The following is a 22,552-nucleotide window of genomic DNA, read 5'->3' as shown; positions in this document are numbered from 1 at the left end:
GCATTCACAATTGGAGGGCTTTTTTTAATTGAACTCACCAGCAAATGTAGAGCAAGTAAAAACAGCGCGCATATAAGAAAAACAGAATGATGACAAAGAAGAAAATGAATTAGGGAAGATGAGAATAAGACAGGAAAGGAGAGAGGGAGAGAAGATGTAGAGTGATATTGGGAATACATGACTTCATTATGATAATTAGATTAAGAAACGAAACTACTTTTCGCCCAGAAAGTTTGTTAGTCAAAGACAGCCGTCTTGATCAGAATCAAAAAGCGCCCTATGATACTTTTGGACGTGTCTCAAATTCTATGAGTGTGTGATTTAAGAAAAAAAAACCCGTGGACAATGACGACTGCGGCAGATTAAATCAAAACCATCACGTGTCATACTCTAGATTTTTTTTCTTTTCTGATACCTATTTGGATCGTAGTACGAGTTCACGCTCATCTGCACGTGTTGGCATCGGGGAGACCGATTAGTCACAGGCCCGTCTAGTGGCGTCAACCAAGGATAACCTCAATCCGAACGATGACGGGATCTTTGGAGCCTGCGTTTGACACTTTCAAAAATGCAACAGCCATAGGGACGGACACTGAAGGCGATGACGATCTCGCCGGCTGGGCCGTGAACCGCATCGACAACAGTGCCATCGTCCGCACCATCTATGGGTTGATCTCTTTCACTGGAATGACGGGCAACGCGCTCGTATGCCTGGTGCTCTTGCGCGTACCTTCTCTGCGCACGCGCACAAGCCAGTTCATCATCCACCTTGCAGTGACGGACTTTATGACGTCATTTTGGGTGATTCCATTCCATCTGTTTCCCTCCACCCCTCCAATCCCTGGCGGGTTCGCCGGCGAACTCATGTGTCGCTTCTATGTCTCCAAGTACATGCTGTGGGTGACCGTGTTCGCGTCCGTCTACAGCCTCGTCTCCGTCACCATGGAGCGCTTCTTCGCCATCGTCTACCCGATCAAATACAAGGTTACCTTCTCACTCAGATACTCCCTCGTCATCATGGTCGGTTGCTGGCTCGTGGGCGCCATTTCGAATTCGTTTTTCTTCTACGTCTACGACTACGACGGGGAGGGATGCCAATTTGTGCCATACCCGACTACATACTTACAAAAGGTAAGAAGAGAATCCATGATTGATTGCGGAGATATCTTGCCTATCAAAGCATTTCAGCGCTTACAACTTTTTTTGCATGTCACTTTTGCACACTCTACCCGTTTGTCGTTGTTGTTTGTTTGTTTGTTTGGGTGGGGTTTTTTGGGGGGGTGGGGGGGAGTTGAGATGGTATATAGTACGTTCATTGCCTCTTCTGTTTCCTCTTTAAAGTTTCATTGAAATATCAAGCCTTTTTTCACATATTTTCGTTATCTTACCATCAGTCTCTTTTCATTCATTCTATTCGCAAAAATGTTTATTTTCGTGCTCATGATAGAATGGGAAAATTTAGCTCATTTTAATATAATATTCCAGACATCTCTTGCCGTTTAATATCATTGATGACATAACGAGTTATGAAATCACCACTTTTGTCTATCAGTGTAAAATTAGCTACGAGAGATCGGCAGCGTGCAAAAAAAAAAAGTACAAAGACGGAGATACAAACATCGAAATGTATTACATTGAAAACAAAATATACAGAATATATTTAGAAAGTTGACATAGAATACACAAAACGCTTACTTCTAAAGACAGATCTATCGAGATCGTTACGCGCGTAATCGATCGCCTCGATTGATGACGCGAGAAAGCTTTGTGAATGGAGTTGCGTAACAACAAAGATTTATATACGACGCCGTAAAGGTTGCTGTACATCACGAGCCATCTTGGAATATACAAAAATAGATCCGGAGCTGCTTTGATCACACATCAGCTGCTCTCGACGTCTTTTGATTCCCCAACAATTCGTATATCTTAAAGATGATCTCATGTTATTCATTGTTATTCCTTTCATATACCATAATATCATGCCCACAACGACAGCAAACGGAATTGCTGTACTGATATATCATGTGTGTTTTGGATTTTCTTTTGTGTGTGTTTTTGTTATATGCTTTTTCGTCAAAATCGTTTCACGTATGTGAGGTTATCAAATGAGAGCGGTACTGTGTGGATGCAGGTATAAAAAAAGACTGAGGTAATTCTACGGCTAATGGAGACATCTTTGCAACCACTTCGTGTATAAGATCCCCAGGGAGTATATATTTTCTTCGCAAGCATGTAAAGGAGAAACAAAATTGCTTATTAATGATGATGTGTAGACCAACACCATCAATGCAAGCGCGGGAATCAAAGTACACATCACATCAATGCCAGGAAGGGAGAAAATAAAATGCTTCACTGACGTGAAAATCTCAACAACGACTTAATAATCAGCGGGGCAGTGAAAATACATGCTATGGCAGGTCGGCACATGCTGTGAATGTAGCATGCTTGAAGAATCATCATAGTCTTGTCTTTGAGACACACGGCTTATTTGAAAAAAAAATGGTTGTAATCCCTCCCCCCCCCCCCACACACACACACGCAAACATACAGAGAAACATACACAAGCATGATACACACTGTGTTTAAGAGAGGGGGCATTTCCCTACAACACTCCCAGTTTTTTTTTAATCTTGAATTTTGTGTAAATTAAATTTATCATAAAACTACAAGAAATTTCCCTTTAAAACTAAGCATCCCTGAAACAACATTAATAATTCGAAGTGAAGGGTAGGCCTACTAATTCACTATTTTTTCACCTCATGATAGATATATTTATTGAGCCAAGACTCTTGTTTTCATTGTTATTATTTTTTTTTGGGGGGGTGGGGTCCGGCTTTTATTCAATTCTTCTCTGTTATGGTGATTCCATTTTTATTCATTTCTTAGCTCGGCACTCCTTAATACCGCATAATTATCCTCACATTTACATATACAACATGACCTTGGATCTTTACCTCCTTCTGATCAAAAACTCAGAGAAAATATGACAAGATAATTATCACATACATAGTTGAGCATCTCGCAAGGAATTCAGGATTTTTCAGGCTGGGAAAATCCAATTCATTTGAAGTTTTATTTCATCTCCTGGCTGAACATCAGTGATATACAGGGCTCGGACGTTCACTACCAGGAATATGCTATGACGACACAATGCAAGAAAGCACATCAGTGCAAATTAAATTTTATAGGATTCTTCATGTCATTCTCAATATGTCACAACTTTCCGTCAAAAATAAAGGGACCCATTAACTGATACTTTCATACACATAACAGTCAATGTTATTCCATATGGTGTGTATGTGTATTTGTGTGTGTATGTGTGTGTGTGTGTGTGTGTGTGTGTGTGTGTGTTTTAATGCCTGCCCCATTTTTAACCACAAAGAATGTCTCGCACACCAGGTTCTTTGACAGTTTGACAAGTCTTCAATAACTATGATTTCTGGCATCCAAACGAAAAGACGGGGATGATAGTCCTCTCTGTGATTGTTCAATATACAGAAAGCCTTCATTATCTGAAGATCGCTTTCAAATCAAAGTTTGTGAAAACAAACGACATCAAAGCAAATGATATCAAATTTAACGATTTAATTAAAAGAAATCATGATTTTAGTCCAGAGCATGTCCCCCTTGTAACCCAGTACCTTTTTTTTAATTAAGATACTTTGTCAATCAATTGCAATAAACCTCAATACTTTGACGCAATATTTCTCATGAAATACCGTCATATCCTACCTTAATTGTATAGATTACTGATTGGTGTGTGTGTGTGTGTGTGTGTGTGTGTGTGAGTGTGTGTGTATGTGTGTGTCTGTGTGTCTGTGTCTGTGTCTGTGTCTGTGTCTGTGTCTGTGTCTGTGTCTGTGTGTGTGTGTGTGTGTGTGTGTTTTAATGGCGTCGAGATTGAAAATGTATTATCATGCCCATGCAGCGTTAGTGACACACGTGGCAAATATGAAATGGTTGACTAAATGATTTATGCCCCGTCCAACCATTTGTTACTGTTACAGTTGACGGAACCTTTTCATATTATGATGGCATATTAACATGACCTCCATCTTCATAGGATGAAATGAACACCGATAAAAAAAAAAGGATCAGAAAAAAAAAAATAGGTGAAAAGAAGATTCTACTCCAATGCTCACTGGGTGTAGGAACGCAGCATTCACTTTAAATCTATCGGCTGTGCTCAGAACGTGACTAACAAAAGCTCAATACATGTTATCAAATTGATGACAAAAAACCTCGTTTATATTTGTATTCCTCTCTCCCTGTCTCCCATCCCTCCGTCTCCCTCCCTACCCCATCTCTCTCTTCTCTCTTTCTCTTTCATACTCGAAGGTTATTGGCGTGTACATCTTCATGCTCATCTACTTTATTCCCATCACGTTGAATCTGGTGTGCCACGCTAAAATGATCAAGACACTGAGGGCGCAGGCCAACTCTCTCGACGGCCACATGGAGACTGGTAATGATTATTTCATGTAGCTCTTTCAGGATCGTAGACGTGTATGCCAACAGCGCTATTCATGATAATTATTACAAAGGGTGGTGGATCCATCTCCCTGATATTACACACTGAAGTGGGTATCTTACAGACTCTCATAAATTCCTTAGCTTGGAAATCAACCCATGAGATTGTGGTTAGGGACAAATCCAAAATTAGACTTTAAAATTAGATTGACTTCTAAATCAGCTATCAGATTGAGATTTTCAATCTAATTTGGGATTTGTCCCCCATCTCAATCTAAGGAATTTAGAGAGTTGGCTTGGAGGTTAGGTGGCGACCTGGTGGCCACTCGAGTCTCAATGGAGTGGTCGTGAAGATGTCTCTGCGAAGTCTCCACGACGTCGCATGGAGACTTGCATGGTATCCGGGGAGTTACGAGAGAATCGAACATGTTCGATTTTTTTTCAGAGACTTTTTCCAGTCTCTATATAGTTGGTCTCGAAGACGTCTCCGCGACGTCTACGCGACGTCTCCATAGTCGCGGCAAAGTCGCGGAGACTATTCGTCCGCGAGGTCTCCGAGACGTCTCCGCGACCTTGTGGAGACCCACTGGCAACCTATGCGTCGCGGAGACGTCTCCGCGACTGAGAAGACGTCTTGAAGACGTCGCAGCGGCGTCATGACAAAGTAAACGCAAATGAGTTGTCACCTTGATTCGGAGACGTCTCGGACGACGTTCTGACGTCGCCTTTTTCGTGAGAGAGCAAGACATTTCTTGGTCTCTATCGTTTAAGAGTCACACGAGTCGCGGTGAAGTCTTCTCCAGTGAGATTGAGGCCCTTTACTTCAAGATTCTGACATGCTATTGCCATTTTACGCTGTGGTTTCTTCGCTTAGGGATACAATCGTTGCATACAACTCCTCCCCACCACCATCACCACCAGCAACCTAGCAGCACCGGTTCTTGATCGATCACGTCTAATCCACTTTCGCACGATAGCAAATTCGGGATATTAAAATACGTATTTGATCGTCATAAACAGCTCTAGAGTGTCACTCGATTTTTTTTTATCGCGTCGTAAAATCTAGCCAGGGACGATCTTGCCTCTGCAGTGGGCTCTCATACATATATTTATCTGCGACGAGGAGATAATGGACTTTTTTATAATTATGCTCAACTATTATGTATGCCAATTCTGTTACGATTAGCTTTTTTAATCGACATTTCAAAAGACGACAAACGCAAGCACGAAAACTTGAAAATCGTTCAATCCAAAAATAACGTACTTCGTCATTTTATTGATTGGATTTCTGCTCTCCTTCCCTTTGTACCTGAAATGTAAATCAAGGCTGGCTGATATTTCTCCAGGTCATTGCTGAGACGATTTCAATGCCTTGGATTGCATCTGGCTCTCCCTAGCTCCCAATCTCTTTTTACAAATTGCCTGTATGGACTTTGCCGCTGTTTGACGTTAGAGGAGTTATATGAAAATCTAAATTAAATGCAATTATCTCTCATTGAGAGAAAATTACTTCCGATTTACCTTCTGGTTGGAAAAATAAAAAGTAATTTTCCTCTTCTCTTCTACACTTAGAGCAATATCTTATAAATAAATTACAGTAATTACAACAGAATACTTTGTGACAAATAGAAAAAAAAATGCTTTGTTTGGAGCACGAGAGTGAAAGTTGAAAAATTATCTCCTCAAGAGTAATAGATGTGTATCAGGTAAAACTTGCAATTATGATGTGACACATACATTTTATAAAGAGGACCAGCAGAACCCCGATCACTTAAAAAAGAAAAAAAAAGATTCTGACAATAGCTCCGGAAAAATATAGCAAATAAGCAAATCGAGCCTGTTGAATGCTATATAGGTGTGGTTTATGAGAGTGAATCCCTCTACAAAATGCACCTCATTAGAAGGCTGTATAGATGTAAACTTTTTTTAAAGATGTAATGGGAACTATATTTCTTTCGTAGGGGATCAAGAAAACACGTATTTTTTCTTAAGTGATAAAACTGTTGTCAAAGGACCTCTGAGCACAGTTTGAAGGGAAAAAATCTGCAAATTTCAGAGCTGGAGAAAAATAGACGAAAGACATTGAATCTTTCGTGCATTCTATGCAGGTTTCTTTTTTTTTTTTTTTCGTCTAAGGAGAATTATTCACAGGTGTGGAACCTAAAACACACAGGTTGAAATTCAGACTACAGAACGATTCAGACTGTTTGAAAGTCCGTCATGCTAAATCATGACAGAAGTGAGCTAGGTTTGTGGAATGTTTAAAGTGTCATATTTGAACTAATTCACCGTTTAGGTTTGGGACAACAAGATTTGCAAGAAATCGTTAGAAGCAAACATCTTAGTGCAATTCTCCTGCAGAGGTTTTGCTTGTTTGTTTGTTTGTTTTGATTTGGTTTTCATGCGTTGTGAACTAGTATCCTAATTTTAATGAACATAGTCACGTAGAATCATATCAAAACGATCAATAAGCAATTTGATAAAAGCAAAGTCATATTTACAAAGTCATTTGTACGAAGAAGAAACAACCTGTTCTTTGATATGCCTACCATTATACTAGTGCAAGTAAATTGACGCTTTTTCACTCTTTGTTTTTCACCTAACCAACAGGTCGAGGTAATATGCAGTCCGAGAAATGGCAGCTAAAAGTGGTACAGGACGTTCAGCGAATGTTGTTTGTCGTGGTAGTCACATTTATGTTATGCTGGGCTCCAAATCAGATTATGTTTCTTGCCTTCAACCTTGGTGCCAACGTCGACTTCACCAAGCCGCCCTACCACTTCTCCGTCATCCTCGCCCTCTGCAACTCGTGCATGAATCCTTTCATCTACGTCTTTAAGAACCGGGATTTCCGCAAGGGCGTCCTCAAGGCCTTGGGATGCGCCAAGGTCGGACGATCGTCTGCGCGCTGGATGGCGAATCGCGTAGCGCCCGCGGTCGAACGAAGAAAAGCGGACGCGAGGGAGACCCCCGCCGAGGTTGCAGATTCAGCGAACGGTCACACATCGGCTCCAACATGTGATCCAACTGCAAGCACGTATGTGACGTAAGCTTCGCATGGAGTCGTGGATGCGTTCAGTCTTGGCCTCCAGACGTTTGCTGGGAAACCTATCAGAATAGTACAGTATTATGCTGTGGAATTTCAAAGTTGTTAAAAGAATTTTGACATCAGGGCACTGCAGGAAGCAATTTTTGTTGCTGAAGAATACAGTCTTAAAGTATTGTTATCTTTAGCAAAGAAGTGCTTTTCACACTAATAGTTCTAAGAGCGTCATTCCGGAAATTATCGCATCGTCACGATAACTCTAACTTTTATAAAGTTCTTGTTGATTTGAGCTATTTGCTTTTAAAGCTGGTTAAAAAAAAAATCAAAGAGAATGATAAGAAAATATGGGATTTTTTTAATCAACAAGTGAGGTACCATTGAAAAGGTTTTATTTTGCTCTATCTGATAATTGACTTAATTTAAAATGTTTAAAATGGCGCATAAACCGTTTTTCGATGAAACTCTGCATTTATTTATGATATGTAGGCACTATAGCCGCACACTCATCATAATGCATTTTAATATGCGATGCGATACAGTCAAAGATGTTGTAATGGTGAAAGATATCACGATTTAAGTATTCTTTGAGAAACAAATTTCTTAAAATCAAACATATATCTTAAAATCGATTACAAGCTGAATGGGAATACATTCTTCAAACTGTTAGATGAATTTTTTAATTTTCCTTAAAATGAGAGGCAATTTTGAATATATTCCTTATTTTACAGAAAAAAGTTGAATAATCTTTTATTGGACTTAAGGCAACTTGTGAAATATGTTTGGTTTGTTAAATGTTCCCTGAATTTCAATTGGTTGTGCATTTTCATTTTCTCTACTACCATTTTGTTGAGAATTATTTGATGTTCATGCTTCCGGGTATGCCGATTTTTTTTCTTTTATTTCCCTTTTCTCTTTTTTCCCCAGGCCCCCGAAATTAATTTCTGTGAAGCCTAGGCACGATTAACTAAATTCTCATTAACGCAAATTATAGTGCATTTGAAGTTTTCAAAGCTAGCGCCGAGGGCATTTCAAGAAAAATCACACAATTTGTCACCTTCTAGTGTTGATGTATTTATTTTCGTTCACAGTATTTTACTTTACTAAGTTTCAGCAGCAAAACGTGATCACGTGCATCACAATGTATAAAAAGCAATGACCTCATCAATCAATGTCAATATTACTTTGAAGGCATACACTGTTTATGTATAAGCTGAAAACATTTGAATGTTATTAGGCAGTGCTGTACATTATCTAATTTATAGTCAAATTATTTTGGTACATTACATTATTATTTTTATGAAAATACTTACAGAGATTGCATTGTACATAATAATGGTAAGATTTGAGGGAATTAATTATAAAAATGCACACTTCGTACATCAAGTTCTGCACAATGTCGCTTAATGCTATATACGCGCTGTGACAATTAGAAGTGGAAGTATAAGTCGCACTCATGACACACTATGCGCTGTGTTGAGGCATTCTAGTTGCCGTTATTATGTAAACATATATCATTAATGATATCAAAACTCATATGGATATTAATGTTGATGTAAATACCATCATTTTAACGTTAGCACTATCACTGTGAATATTGATAGTAAAAACTCTACGTTCTTTTTGTGCATACGTGTGTAGGCCTATACATTTATTTGTATATTCGATGCAAAATGCCTTAATCATTTTTGATAAGGCATTTTGCAGACAGAAACAACCATAATATCTGTGGCCCAATCTTTTGAATACATTAACCCGGTTATGACAATCTTGTAAATACAATAGCCTTATTCTTTAAAGGGATTGTATAATTTTGGTTGAGATGGGGCTTCATATATTATTTTGTTTTATCTTTTTCTATCTTTGTTATATGTAATAAGAAACTACTTTGAATATGATAAAACGTATTATTCTAGAAGGAAAACAAAGTCTATTTGATGAAAATCGTTTTTGATGTGGCTGAGATATTTAAAAAACAAAGTGGTCGTAATTAAAGTTGGGACGCAACTTTTAACAGGACCATTTTTTATGATATATTCTGTTGTTTCACAATCACAATCAAAGGAAAACAAGGCAAAAATACCTGCAGATGTTTCTCTTGTGAACCGGATTGACGACATGTGACATTATTGAGATTAAACTGCTTGTGAGATTTGTCGTGACGTAGAGAGAGGGTTGGATGGCTTTTCCCATGTCCGTTCCTGTACATGTATCACGACTTCTGACAGTGAACTTCCGTTTTAACGATGTTTTCGTGACTGTGTTTCTTTCGTTATTTCGAAATCTCGTTATAACCGAACGAATAAACCACAAACACAAAAGACACAAACATCCAGAGCGGATAATCTTGCGGCTTGAATTTTAACTTCGTTTTAACCGGAACTTGTTAGAACCGTGTTTGTTATAACGGGAGTGCACTGTAATATTACAAGTATTTTTTATTTTAACATCAACGTTCGCGTGGCGGTGTTGTTGATTGATACATCATTTTCTCTGTTTCGGGGTATCACAAGTCGTCATTAATTAGTTTCGTCTGTGTCTCTACGATGAAATTCTGTATCCATTGAAAATTCACGAATAAAATGTTTATTGTTCAAAATAATGTGTTTCTGTCTGAGTAATGATATCTTTTATGTTGGACAATCACCGGGAGGAGAAAAGATAATCATAATAAATAAATCACAATATTCCGAAGAGACGAAGACGAAATCTAAGAGGTATCATTGAATGAATTTTCTTTTGGAGAAATTCTTTGTTTCGTATCATTTGCTATATCAAACTGAAAAAGAAAAAAAATCGTCAGAAAGATGCCTTATCGTATTCAGAGTCAGTTTCATGTAACGATCTTCTGCTAACGGCCATTGCATGACACAGAAATTGTAACTTTCGGTATGTATAAATAATATAATACGTACAAGATGAATGTGTTTAAATTATTTTCAAAGATGGCGACTATAAGCGACATAGAGAATAGCAGCTAATAGCGATGAACGCAGAAACATACAAAAAAAGTATACAATTCCCCACATGTTAAATAAGAAGTAGTGATCATTGAGGTGAGATATTGTAGGACATGTAACATACCTACCACCGCCAACACTCGTACTCCAACGCGTAAGAAACCGTGAGAAATTGTTCTCTCAGGATAGTGTTATCAAAATGATTTGTCACATGCATTAATAGCCCACCATTGCGCTCATTGAATGCTTAACGCACGATCTCGCCTCTGTTGGCATAATGTTCAGCCGTCGTTTCTTACGTTTCTCAGTGCTATATCGAAAAAGGAGGAGATTTGTTTTTTTTTTTATTAGCTCAGTCCCACTTTTATCATGGGTGCACGTCACGAGACCGACACCTACGAGTCACGGTACAGCCCATGAGTTATAACAGCTCACGAGTCAGCCCATTAGTTCGACATTAAGCTAACAAGACCCACGAGACCGACACATTAAGCCCCGTGTTGTATCTGTCGAACTCATGGGCTATTATGACTCGTGAGCTGTATGACTCATGGACCTGCTTTCAATGTCGAACTCGTGGGCCGTATGACTCGTGGGTGTCAGTCTCTTGGGATGATATCACGAGCTCCCACGTGGAGACGTTATGAGGCTCTCCCTTGATGACCTTTTATAGCATAATATAAATAGTAAGAACGTTTGAGGTGTTTATGATATCTCTTGATTCGATCTCAGTATTGTCTGGGGCAAATTCTTTTTCAGTAAGGCGCTATTTATTCTTTTTTCCCTCATAAACAAAAATAAGACAAACAAAGCTCTGATTTAGGACCATTCTATAGTGGCAAGAAATGCATTATGAGACGGTGAGGATTATTACGAGAGGCTTTTTCTTGATTACACTAATGTCTTCTGAATGAGCTCTTGATCAGTCAGATGAATGATAAATCCCTATGAAAAACGAACAAAAAAGTAAAACAGAGTGCGTTGGTTCAGTATGACGCTTAAATGTCTCCTTTCTCCGATGAGGTCGCCCCGTTGTTGCATGTCACAGTGTCGTATATACGGCACTGGCATATCAGTGGCTACTGCTATTATGTTAGGCCTATTTTACGTGCAATCTATGTTAAGATCTTTAGAAGCGCATAGTTTCCAAGTAAAGTAGAAGAGTCTAACCTGCACTGTATACATGGACAATAGACAAGCATAAAGTTCTATATAAATACGCTAACGGCTGACTGTTATACTCACAAAGAAGAAGAAGACAGTGCCGTTATAATTACTTTGGTTATTGTTGCTTATATCTGGCTATCACTCTTATTATGATCATATATAACTGTCATTGTAAGCGATACTACCTTATATAACAATGATTAGGCCTGTAGGGGTCTATTTTGATAAAGTGATTACCCGACACAAGGCTCCTGTATAGGAGCAAATATATAGGAGGCAAATAAGTGGTGGTTATGACGACATTGATGTTAACTAATTCTGATTATTGTCACTACAGAAAAAACAACAACAACCAAGGTCGTGATTATTATCTGAGTCGATCACGCAAACGCACATCACCTTTCTGAACCATACAGTAACCATTCTTGTCAGAATGCATTCGACTCATGCAAATGTCATTTTATTAAGTACTGCAAAAAAAAAAAATGCTGCATAAGGCATTAACATGTTCCTTGGGGTTAAGTACAAGTGATTTTCTTTGATGTTGGCCTTGCGGTTTTTTTTTCTTCAAGATCGCTCTGCATGAGTATGTCGCACTTGGGCTTGTATAGTAGTCTTTTTTAAATAGCAAATTTGAAAATTGAGTGGTGATGCGCTGTGATGGGGGCGAAGATATCTGGTGCCATTTCCGGGTTTCATCAGCTAACACACACACACACACAAACACATACACACACACACACACATACACACACACAAACACATACACACACACATACACACACACACACACACACACACACACACGCACATACACAAAAAAAAACACACACAAGGAATTCAGCGCAACCAAATATTATGTGGATTGAGTGAATGCAGCAATATTAAGAGAAGACTTGTGATATCAAAATTAACACAATAGTGAGGTTTGAGGAAAATTGGACAATCCATTCAAAAGTTCAAAACATGAGTCCTGCAGTGAGGTCCGAGCTGTAATCTTCTCATCCAGCGATGGTGCGATGACACGGAAACTGTGAAGATTAATTGCTTCTGTAAGGATTCATTGTCCGATTTTCCTCAAACTTCACCATCAAATTGTTTTACACTCATACCGCCGCATCAATAGAGATTTTATTGAGAGATTTTATTGACTCTTCCGACCCCATTCCGGGGTATGAGAGTACAACACATAAATACAAGATACGGTCATTACAATGACAAAGAATACATGTTTGTGATATATTACAATGATGTATATAAAATAGTCTATACCTACTAAACATATATACAGTGATATACAAATTGGCAAGCAAGGTTAACTAATCGTATGAACAATACGACCAAACAATCGTAACATACAACTACTATAGATCGAGTATCACTGGATGCTTAATTTTTCAATACAATGTACAAATTGTACATGACTGTATTATTTGGATTTGGAAGTGGAATTGAAATATAGTCATGTAATAGCAATCGTACAGTCTCAGAATATGAATACACTAAGTTCATACGTTGTTCTGGCTTCCTTGAGACAAAACGTATGTTCTGTGATCATCGACAACTGAAAAATATGTAAGAAGCTGAAACAAGACGTCTGGGTTCACTGATCTTGCTAAAATCAGGGAGGTCCTCCCTGCTAAAATCCAGACACATATAGGCCCTACCCATAATACTCGTAGCTCACGACCTGCAGCTGCTCAAGCAGCATTGTTGTTGAACACGGAAGAGTGCCACCACCGTTAGTATTGCGCAATTCATTTCGCTGTCCCGATTGCCTTGTTTTGAAATGCGAGTATCTAGTCGAGACTTGTACTGGCAGTCTACTTCGTTTCATTGCACGTACGTACGAGCGCCGAGCAAGCAATGACTACGGCTTGCTTCCGAAGCAGCAGTGATCCCGTCCTATCCCCTCGCCGCAACACCGCAAGGGAAAGCGATGGACCGGCGAAATCTGTGGCAATGAATGAGGGGCAACAAAACGAAGGTGACAAGAACGTAAACAACATGGACACCGGCCATGTAGTCGTGTGGGAATGGTTTTCTGACCATGGTCGGTGGCGGGCATACGATCCCGCCGTCGTCGTTGGACTCGAGGCAGCGTATGGAAGAGACGAGACCGTATCATTAGGGGACATCGAACCTGCGTTGTCATCGTACGAAATCGACTTCGCAGCGATGCAGCAAGTCCGCACAAGTACAGGTACCTTGCCCTTAGACAGAAAGATCCGTCTGTCCGGAGGACTCTTTTTATATTTTGCCATTAACGCTGTCCTCCGTAGACAGACGGAAGGTTGCAGTACCCATTGCTGTGTGGATGTTCTTAACCACTGTCTCTATGGAAAATTAGGTGAGGTACCTCACCCTTCTCGATTGCGTCTAATTCACGGCCCTAGGTCGGCAAATTTAAGCTTGTATAGTGAAATTAGCTTTTTAAGAATACATTAAACTCACCAGATTAATGAATAATCCAAAATTTTAGTAGAATTTTCAACGTAAAACACAGCCTGTCGCGTCGTCACGTTCAAACTGCAGAAACATACAGTATGAATCTATTAGCCAATCACATGCGAGGTAGTTTATACGTGTTTGTTTTACTAAAACACGTACCTCGCATGTGATTGGCTTACAGATTCAAAATGGCGACTTACAGCTTGCGAACGGCGATGTTGCGATATCGATAAAATGTCTGCGTATTTCGATTGCACAATTGAGAAATTTATCCCAAATATTGCTGCATAATGTGTCATGTCATGTCAAACTTGTTTGAATGTAAAAAAGCTGTCTGAAATTTGGTTTATCGTAACGTTTGATCTGTGCGCGACTGCTCCACACAGGAGCCGCAATCATTGACTTCGGTCTGTATACGGAGGGGATCCGTGAAGCCAGACGCAGTCTCCGCGGAACATTCCCCGACGGACAGATACAGACCGATCTTTCGGTCAACCTTGCCCTTGGCTCAGTACACACACATATTACACACACACGTATAAAGTAATCGAAGTGTGTGGATGAGATCTTGAGAATGATATGTCTATGAAGTACAGCTAGCTGCAGTGTAGGCCGTAGGTTTACCTGTGAGTGATAAAGAGTATCACTATCAGAACTGTTTACGTAGATGTGTTTACAAGTCTGTCTCTTTGTGCTTGATTGAGTCATTTTTGTCTCGGCTACCTCAGCTCATTCTGCCTGTGATTCCAGTGATGATGTATGGTTGTTTGTTTGCTTTTTAGTCGAGTGAAGCTATGTAGTAGAACTCTACTCATTGTCTCTAGACAGAAAGATCCGTCTGTCTGGAGGAGTCTTTTATTTTTTTGACGTTATCGCTGGATCCATGAAGCCAGACGCAGTCTCCGCGGAACATATTCCCGACGACCAGATACAGTACAGACCGATCTTTCGGTCAAGTAGAATTCTATCTAGGTAGTCTACTCGGATACTGTCACTCAGTCACGTACGTGTAGTCACTCACTCGGGTATTTTGTCATTGAGCTGGGGAAGCTCACGAAGGTTTCAAAGATTGTTATACTGTAAAGCAAGATATTTTCGTGGCATGAAATTTTTGTGAACTGGAGCTGACAGCCTTTTTTGAGACATTTACTTTTCGCATATTGCCACTAGCATTCAGTGTAGACAAAAACTTTTACGTGCATTCTGATTTTGAAAATCTTGGCTCTCACGAAATTGAAATGCATAATTCAGATAATATATAAGTTATTGCAACCAGGAACTTCTATCAATGTTTAGCCAACCTAAATACAATTTCATATAGAGTAAAACCCCCAATTTTTGGACACTTAAACTTTTTTGCAACATTTGTTCAACTCAAATAATACTCTGCAAAATTATATCTATTATAATTTATGTTAAATATATCAACCTGCTTTTTTCCAATATTGATTTTGTTAAATACATCATAAAATTTCACAGAATCCCCAAATATTATCACTTTGTCAATTCCCCAAAATTCGGACAGCCTCTCAAAAATTGGGACACGCGCGCATATCTATTATAATTTATGTTAGATATATCAACCTGCTTTTTTCCAATGTTGATTTTGTTAGATACATCATAAAATTTCACAGAATCCCCAAATATTATCACTTTGTCAATTCCCCAAAATTCGGACAGCCTCTCCAAAATTGGGACACGCGCGCAATGTCAATACGCATACAAGGCCTCTGAAAAATGAGCGCGCGCTATACCTTGTTGGCGCAAGGTTGCATCGGGGATGTTGCGGCGCTTGTTCGTGTCCAAATTTTGGGGACTCTGCACTTGCATTCAGCCCCTGTACAGTTATTCACTGCATCAGCATGTGCGGAGATTTTGTTTTTCTTTTGTGTTTTTGAGGATACCATTATCTGAGCTTGCGATAAGCAAAAAATCTCGCAACAGAACGGCGTAATTTTTCAATTTTTAGTGCTTTTTTGGCAACCCCGATTCTTTACACGGGACCTAATTCGCGCGCGCTTTGGAAAAGTTGCGGCGATTCTGCGTTTTTGACAGCAAAATTTGGAATTTTAGATGGATTTTTGGAGGTGACTCGGGCACTTTCCTGTGGTGAACGAGTGTGCCAGTATGTGAAACAATGTGATATATGTGTGTTGTGACAATATAATTTGCTGGCTTGTGATAAGTGATAAGCGTCTGAATTTTGGAGGCTGGCCGAAAATTGGAGGTAATTTTGGCAGTATGCGGCCGTGAGCACATTCACGGCAGGTACAACATATTCCGTAATATACAAGTACCACTAAACACGGCAACATACTCCATACATGCATACCACACATATACTAGGACACTACCAATCTACAAAAAACAACCGATAATATGGGCACAATCTCCAACAAAAGTGAAATTTTCTCACCTAAATGACAACATCACATCCAAAATTTTATTTTCGGTACTTCTTAACATCACACTTAGGAAACAAGGGTCTAAGAAACTGGATATTTTGTTATTTTCCCGATGTTCGTTGATCTTGAAAACATATCCTCACATAAGATAAAACTTTTGCGAGCCGCTGTGGGCCGCCATTTTTTCTGGAAGTGGATGTTACCATCGAAAAAATCGGAAAAACACAAGAAAGACATCAACAACACCACCAGAGTTGCGATCCCTGTTTGCAGTCAGTCACCGTGCATGTGCGCCTGCTATTTTCCCATGCTTTCACAATGGGAATTGGCGCTTACGCAGCGTTCGCAAGCCATATGAAGGCGTTCAGCTGAAGATCGCAGAGAACGCGCATATTGCATAGGAATTGTACAACGTGCTGCAAGCCAAGCTACTACGACGCATATTGGCGAAAACTGTGCCAGGTTTTGCCCTGGTCAATCTTGACCGCTTCGTTTGTCATTGGTCATATTTTTATGATGACAATATTGTGTAGAAATAATCTCGTATACTATGTTTTTGCTCTCTTCCAGAAGAAGAAAGCATAGCCTGCACCCAGAGTTTTTCAGTCAAGAGAAAATGATAACAAATATCTGTTAAGGTCTTGACAAATAGATGCCAGGCCACCACTTATTAAGGAAAGATATAGTGTTGGTGACCTGATGGGGTCACCAAATATCAGTGTTGGACCACCAAAAGAAAAAGTTAGTGTCGAGCTGTGCTGTTACGATGTCATAAGTGCACTAATACCCCTTTTATGTAACCCTCCTGGCTCGGGCAAAGTGGCCCACGCCAGGCGCGGACTATTTTGGTGCTGCAGCAGCCTAGCACCAGGCACGGGCCAGGCATGGGCCTGGTGCCGATCGAAGAGTTTATGAACGATAGCAGGGCCAGGTGCGGGCCAAAAGTCCTTGCACGGTGAAAGGTCACAATTTCCTGGCCGTGCCTCCGCCAGAGCGCACGTTCAGTTACCATGGTATGAGTTATCCCTTACGTGGCCAGGTTCGTGAATGGGTCATCGTAAAAGTAGTGCTGCTTCGCTGTAGTTACTGAACGCAATTTTTACTGCTTGGCGCGGGCCAATTTAGCTCGGGCCAGGAGCTGGCCAAAAATGCATGAGTTACTGAAAGGGGTACAAGTCTCAATTGTGAATCACAATCATTTGTGGCCTCTTTTGTCCATGCAAGCATTTCATCGCCCTCACACACTGTCACAGTTTGTATGTGTCCTTGTTAATTTGCGTTGGCACTCTGCAATTAGTATACTGTTGCCTATTCCATCTTGTTGACATGTCAGAATGGATATTGACAGACCATGTGGTGATGGCAATATAAATGAGTCTCTGTCATGGCGTATCTGTGGTGATGGTTTTGAAGGATGTGTTGCTGATGTTCAAGGACAACTTTTCCAATCAGTAGTGATATCCTTGCGATAAGACTTGTCGACTAGCAAATCATAGCAGTCATCCCCGTTTGGTACATTTGTACATAGATAGCGATCTATACACGCATCTACACAGTTGTATGCTCAAGGACAAAATTTGTATGGTTTCAGTGGATTATCATAATGGATGTCAGAAATGCCACAGTGTTCAATGTCGGAAAACAGCATCCTCCTCTACTATTTTATATAATACTAAATAATGGAGCTGGATTGTAATTATTGTTTAGTCTTTGTGTATGACATGCTTTTTGTCTACATAAAGAGGGTTTTTTGTTGTTGTTGTATACAGTGCCATGTTTCAGACAAGTCTTTTGTTTCCATTTCATATTATTGTGTCCAGTGCTCTATACTTAATTGCATCCAGGATCAGTGAGTGCAGACTTTATCCAATTAACCAGAGTACCTGATTAAGTGGTCAACTGCTCAGCCGTAAATACAATCACTGGAAGTCCTTAATTCAGGTGCTGCCCAATAAATGGGAGTGGCTCACTATCTCATCTGCCACTATGCTGAGACTTTTGGTCAAATAATTGATTTGTTTGTTTACTTTTAGAGTTAATCAAAGCATGATTGTACATGTAATTTGAACAAAAAATTTAACAAAATCATTTTTTAAATTGTGGAATGACTCAAGGCGGGTGACCAATATAAAACCCAACCTTCGTGGTAGAGAATGTCCTGGTTGGCAAACTACAGCATTAATAATACAGACAGGGATCCATATTAGAGGTTTAAGTGTGAGTGTTATTTGAAAATTAGTTTTATTACTGGTGGAATTACTTGAGGGTGACCAATATGAAACCTAACCTTCATGGTGGAGCATGTCCTGGTTTGTAAGCAACCACATTATACCCCACATTATACATGGATCCATCCATCCTGGCTCAGGAAATATGCAATTCCCAGCATGCAATTGAATATCATCGGGAAAGAAACAAACACAAACACTAAAATGAAGATCCGAGACTGGACTTCAGATTTTGTTGAATTCAATCAAAGTAATAGCTTCTTCTTTTTTTCTTTTCTTTTTTTATAGGAATGGGGGTTGCTACTAATTAGATTTAAATAGAAATGGATATGAAGTAGCTCATAGCGTCAGATTTCTCACCAGTGAGGTAAAAATTTCAGACAGGTCAATTATGTGATGGAAACGTAACCTCTACCCCGACTGTTTTAAGACCAATTTAGGCAGGAAAGAACGGGGTCAGAGTATGACAGACGTATTGCAGCCGAATAAAAAAGAAATTTGCATGGCAAACACTCTTCATCCCCGCAGCCATACATGGCATTGTTTTTTTTTTAAAGCTGAAAACCCTGTAAAGACTATGTAATTATGATCTGCAATGAAATTTTCTTGGATGTCAAAAGAAGGCACAAAGGGCTCATTACATTATATGCAACTAGTAATCATTTGACATAATACAGCTGTATATGTCCTATACCTGTTTCATACTCCAAAGATGACACATGTTCTTGAAATTGATTTCTTAAGGAATTTATAAGGGTTTGGAAAAGAAAGGTCTGTACTGGTTAAAACTCCAGTTTGAATGATTTATGTACTTGCTGTGAAATATTTATACCGCAATCTGGCACGATGAAGATCGTGGGTGGTAGATCTGAGATTGAAAGCTCCATTATTATTCATCCCCAGTGAACTGTTTGGTTGATCATTCAAGGAATTTGTTTCCGCAGAGGAACCACGAATACAGTTAGTTATCTGTCATGAAATTAGAACCTTTTTTTTTTTTGTTTCTTTTGCAAAGGTTGCAACTTTTAGCTTTGATTTACTTTTAGTTTCTTCTATTTTTGTTTTTTCTTGCTCACCATTTTTCCTCTTTTTTCTGCTCTATTTTTTCTGATTTTCTCTTTCTTTTTCTTTCTTGTTCCTTTTGTTCTTTGCCCTTTTTCTGCATTCCTTTTTTTTTGTTTGTTTCCTTTTTTTCTGCTTTCTTCAGTCCTTTTCTTTTTTCCATGCTCTGCTTTTGTTATTTCTTTTTTTTGTCTCCTTCCTCATTCTTCGTCTTTTTTCACTCTCTCTGGAAATGCTTTCCTCTGTCTCTTTTTCTCGTGGCTGATGTGTCTTTTATTATTGTTATTATTTTTTTTTATTGTTGTGCCGAGGTCCAATATCTCAGATAATTACCAGCCTCTAATATCCCTGTCGTCAAAACATGAGATGAGAATGAACAAGGTTTGATAAACTAATTTGGAAGTGCAAGCCTATCAAGCTTCTGCTTATAGTTAAATGCCTCGCCATACTCAAGTTGTCTCTTGAAGGCGCATAGTCCCAGTAGTGTAGAGGGCGCTGTTGATGATACTGCGGATCACCGTTAGCATTGATACTAAGATTAGCGAAGTTGAGCTGTCATCAAGAGTTAAGTGCATAGGTGTTGCTTAGTAACGTTGCCTTAGTTGTCTTCTCTGCGCATCACGCAGTCTGTAGTAATGTCAGGGTGTGTGCATATGTGCTTCTTATTATGACTTCATAAAAGAAGTTTGCTGAAGCTGTCATCCCTCTCAGCCGAATCACGAGCCGAACTGTGATCTGTGAACTGTGATTGACTACAGTGGATCGAACTTCTTCGGACTCGGGGAAGTGGGTCACAGCATAAGCGCTAAAGAGGAGTCGATAGCATAGGTCTCTATATAGGAAACTTGCGCCGTGCGCCCGTGTACGCATTTGACTAAACCACCGGGACCATGTGCCTTTAAATTCAACAAAAGCAACAAAGAGATACACACTCAAAATTGAAAGCTTTTTGTAAAATCTTTTTTTTTTTGGGGGGGGGGGGGGGTGTTGGCTGCAGTATGAAAACCACTAGAAATATCTTTGACTCTCATGATACTCATCATGAATGTTTTGTTGTTGTTGTTGAAACTCCTGTTAATTTGCTTTTGCAGCCTGTTTGAAGGGCACATGAAAAAAAAAAAAAATCCCACAATGCAACTTTCTACATTAGGTCCACAAATTCAGATGCCTGGGATCACACTCTACCACTGGTCATTGTTAAGGCATGATATGCAGTCATCAGCCAACTTATTATTACATTATTATCTTTTTTTTTTTTTTTGCCATGTATGTGAATGCTAGCAGATAAGTCTGATTTTTTTTTTTCATTGAGATGCATTTACTGTGTAAGCTGTTATTTTCGCGAGGGTTTAATTTTCGCGAATTTCGCGAATCATAGTTGGATCGCGAATTTAACAACACGCGAAAATGCCTCCATTTGCTTTGTTAATAGTGCATTAAGGTAAGCGTCGGGTCGAATCGCGAAAAAAACATCTTGCGAAAATGTCTATGACCTCGTCATTCACGAAAATATCTGTACGCGAAAATAACAACGTATACAGTAATTTGATTTGATTGCATTTATTTTCATTTTCAACGAAGAGTGTCGGTGTACAAAACATAGCATGAAGAAAGGAAAAGCAATATGCCTATTTTACATGCATCGAAATAAACACAAATAATTGAGGAAGACATGATACAGAAGATGTGATGACTGCTAACTTCAGTAAATGTGAATGCAGCTGTTGGTAGGAGTTCACTAAAACCACACAACTAGGAAAGTTTTGACACCAAAAAAAGTTTCACATTTCAACTAATAACATTACATTTCAACTAATAAGGTGGTGATAGAAGACTTACATTTTACTGTAAAACCAGAAACAATCATTGGCACGAAACTCTTGTGAATTTGAGCTATTGGCTTTTTTAGTGGCCTGGCCAATCATGGTCAACCATGATAGTTTACGGCATTGTACTGGCATTCAATGTAGACAAAAAATTTTGTGTGCATATTAACTGTAGTATGGGAATCTTGGCTCGCGAAATTCACGAAAGTTTCGTGCATGAGAAAAATTTTTGCAACTGATTGACAAATTGCCCTACATCGACGTAGGTAAGCACTGAATTGATCAGTGTTTTAGTAGTAGCCATGATAAAAAAATCAAGGGTGCACAAACTCGAGCAGGATTCGAACCTACGACCTCCTGATCACCGGACAGGCGTCATCTCCACTAGACCACCGAGCTTTCGCCCGACAGCAAGTGTTGGTTCTAATCCTTATAGCATGCAGCGGGTACTGCTTAGTTATTCAAATTCATGAAATTCTTCCGTCTTGATGGAAGAATTTCATGAATTTGAAGAATTTTTTTTTTGTTTTACAGAATTAAAAATGCAAATGAGATAAGATGATGATGATGTCATGACCTTCTTTTCGTGTCATTCTGATAGGTTTTACATATTTCCGAGAACCAACAGAAATATGATTGATACAATGTATGTCCCTGTAAAGGGAGAGTAAAGTTTCATTTTAGATGGGGCTTCTAGGTTTCAGGTTTTTTTTATGATGATTTTTTTTTTTTACAAATGAGAAACTTCTTATGAAATATGGAAGAGCATATAATTCTAAGAGGAATTCAAAGTTTATTTGAGGAAAATTTGTTTTGAAATGGCTGAGATATCCAAAACAAAGTAATCCTAATAAAACAGTACTGCATGATGTAGTGATTTATCTTGTTTTAAAATGAAAAATAGAAAGTAACTGATTTCCACGCATATCACTACGATATC

At 39.2% G+C, this 22,552-nt stretch overlaps 2 protein-coding genes and 1 non-coding gene across 3 annotated transcripts in view; 2 read left to right on the top strand and 1 right to left on the bottom strand.

Moving 5' to 3' along the window:
* The first annotated feature begins 528 nt into the window (after positions 1 to 528).
* Positions 529 to 7,520, top strand: LOC139708796 (galanin receptor 2b-like). Its single transcript, XM_071620745.1, has 3 exons — positions 529 to 1,131; positions 4,339 to 4,465; positions 7,081 to 7,520. The coding sequence occupies exons 1-3, from the start codon at positions 529 to 531 to the stop codon at positions 7,518 to 7,520; spliced, it is 1,170 nt and encodes a 389-aa protein (XP_071476846.1).
* A 6,025-nt stretch (positions 7,521 to 13,545) lies between these two features.
* Positions 13,546 to 22,552, top strand: part of LOC139708775 (E3 ubiquitin-protein ligase DTX4-like) — a 66,695-nt gene continuing 57,688 nt past the window's right edge. Inside the window, exon 1 of the mRNA XM_071620725.1 lies at positions 13,546 to 13,843. Coding sequence (XP_071476826.1) covers positions 13,603 to 13,843 — 241 coding nt within the window. The 5' untranslated portion in view covers positions 13,546 to 13,602. The remainder of the gene's footprint in view (positions 13,844 to 22,552) is intronic.
* Positions 21,939 to 22,011, bottom strand: Trnat-ggu (transfer RNA threonine (anticodon GGU)). Its single transcript has one exon. It is a non-coding gene; the product is annotated as a tRNA-Thr (tRNA).

This window comes from Diadema antillarum, unplaced genomic scaffold, assembly GCF_040938485.1.
Source record: "Diadema antillarum isolate AM-2024a unplaced genomic scaffold, OU_Dant_1.0 seq00001373_RagTag, whole genome shotgun sequence".
Lineage (NCBI taxonomy): Eukaryota > Metazoa > Echinodermata > Echinoidea > Diadematoida > Diadematidae > Diadema > Diadema antillarum.
The sequence above is the reverse complement of the archived record's forward strand: the minus strand, read 5'-3'. Positions and strand labels throughout refer to the sequence as shown.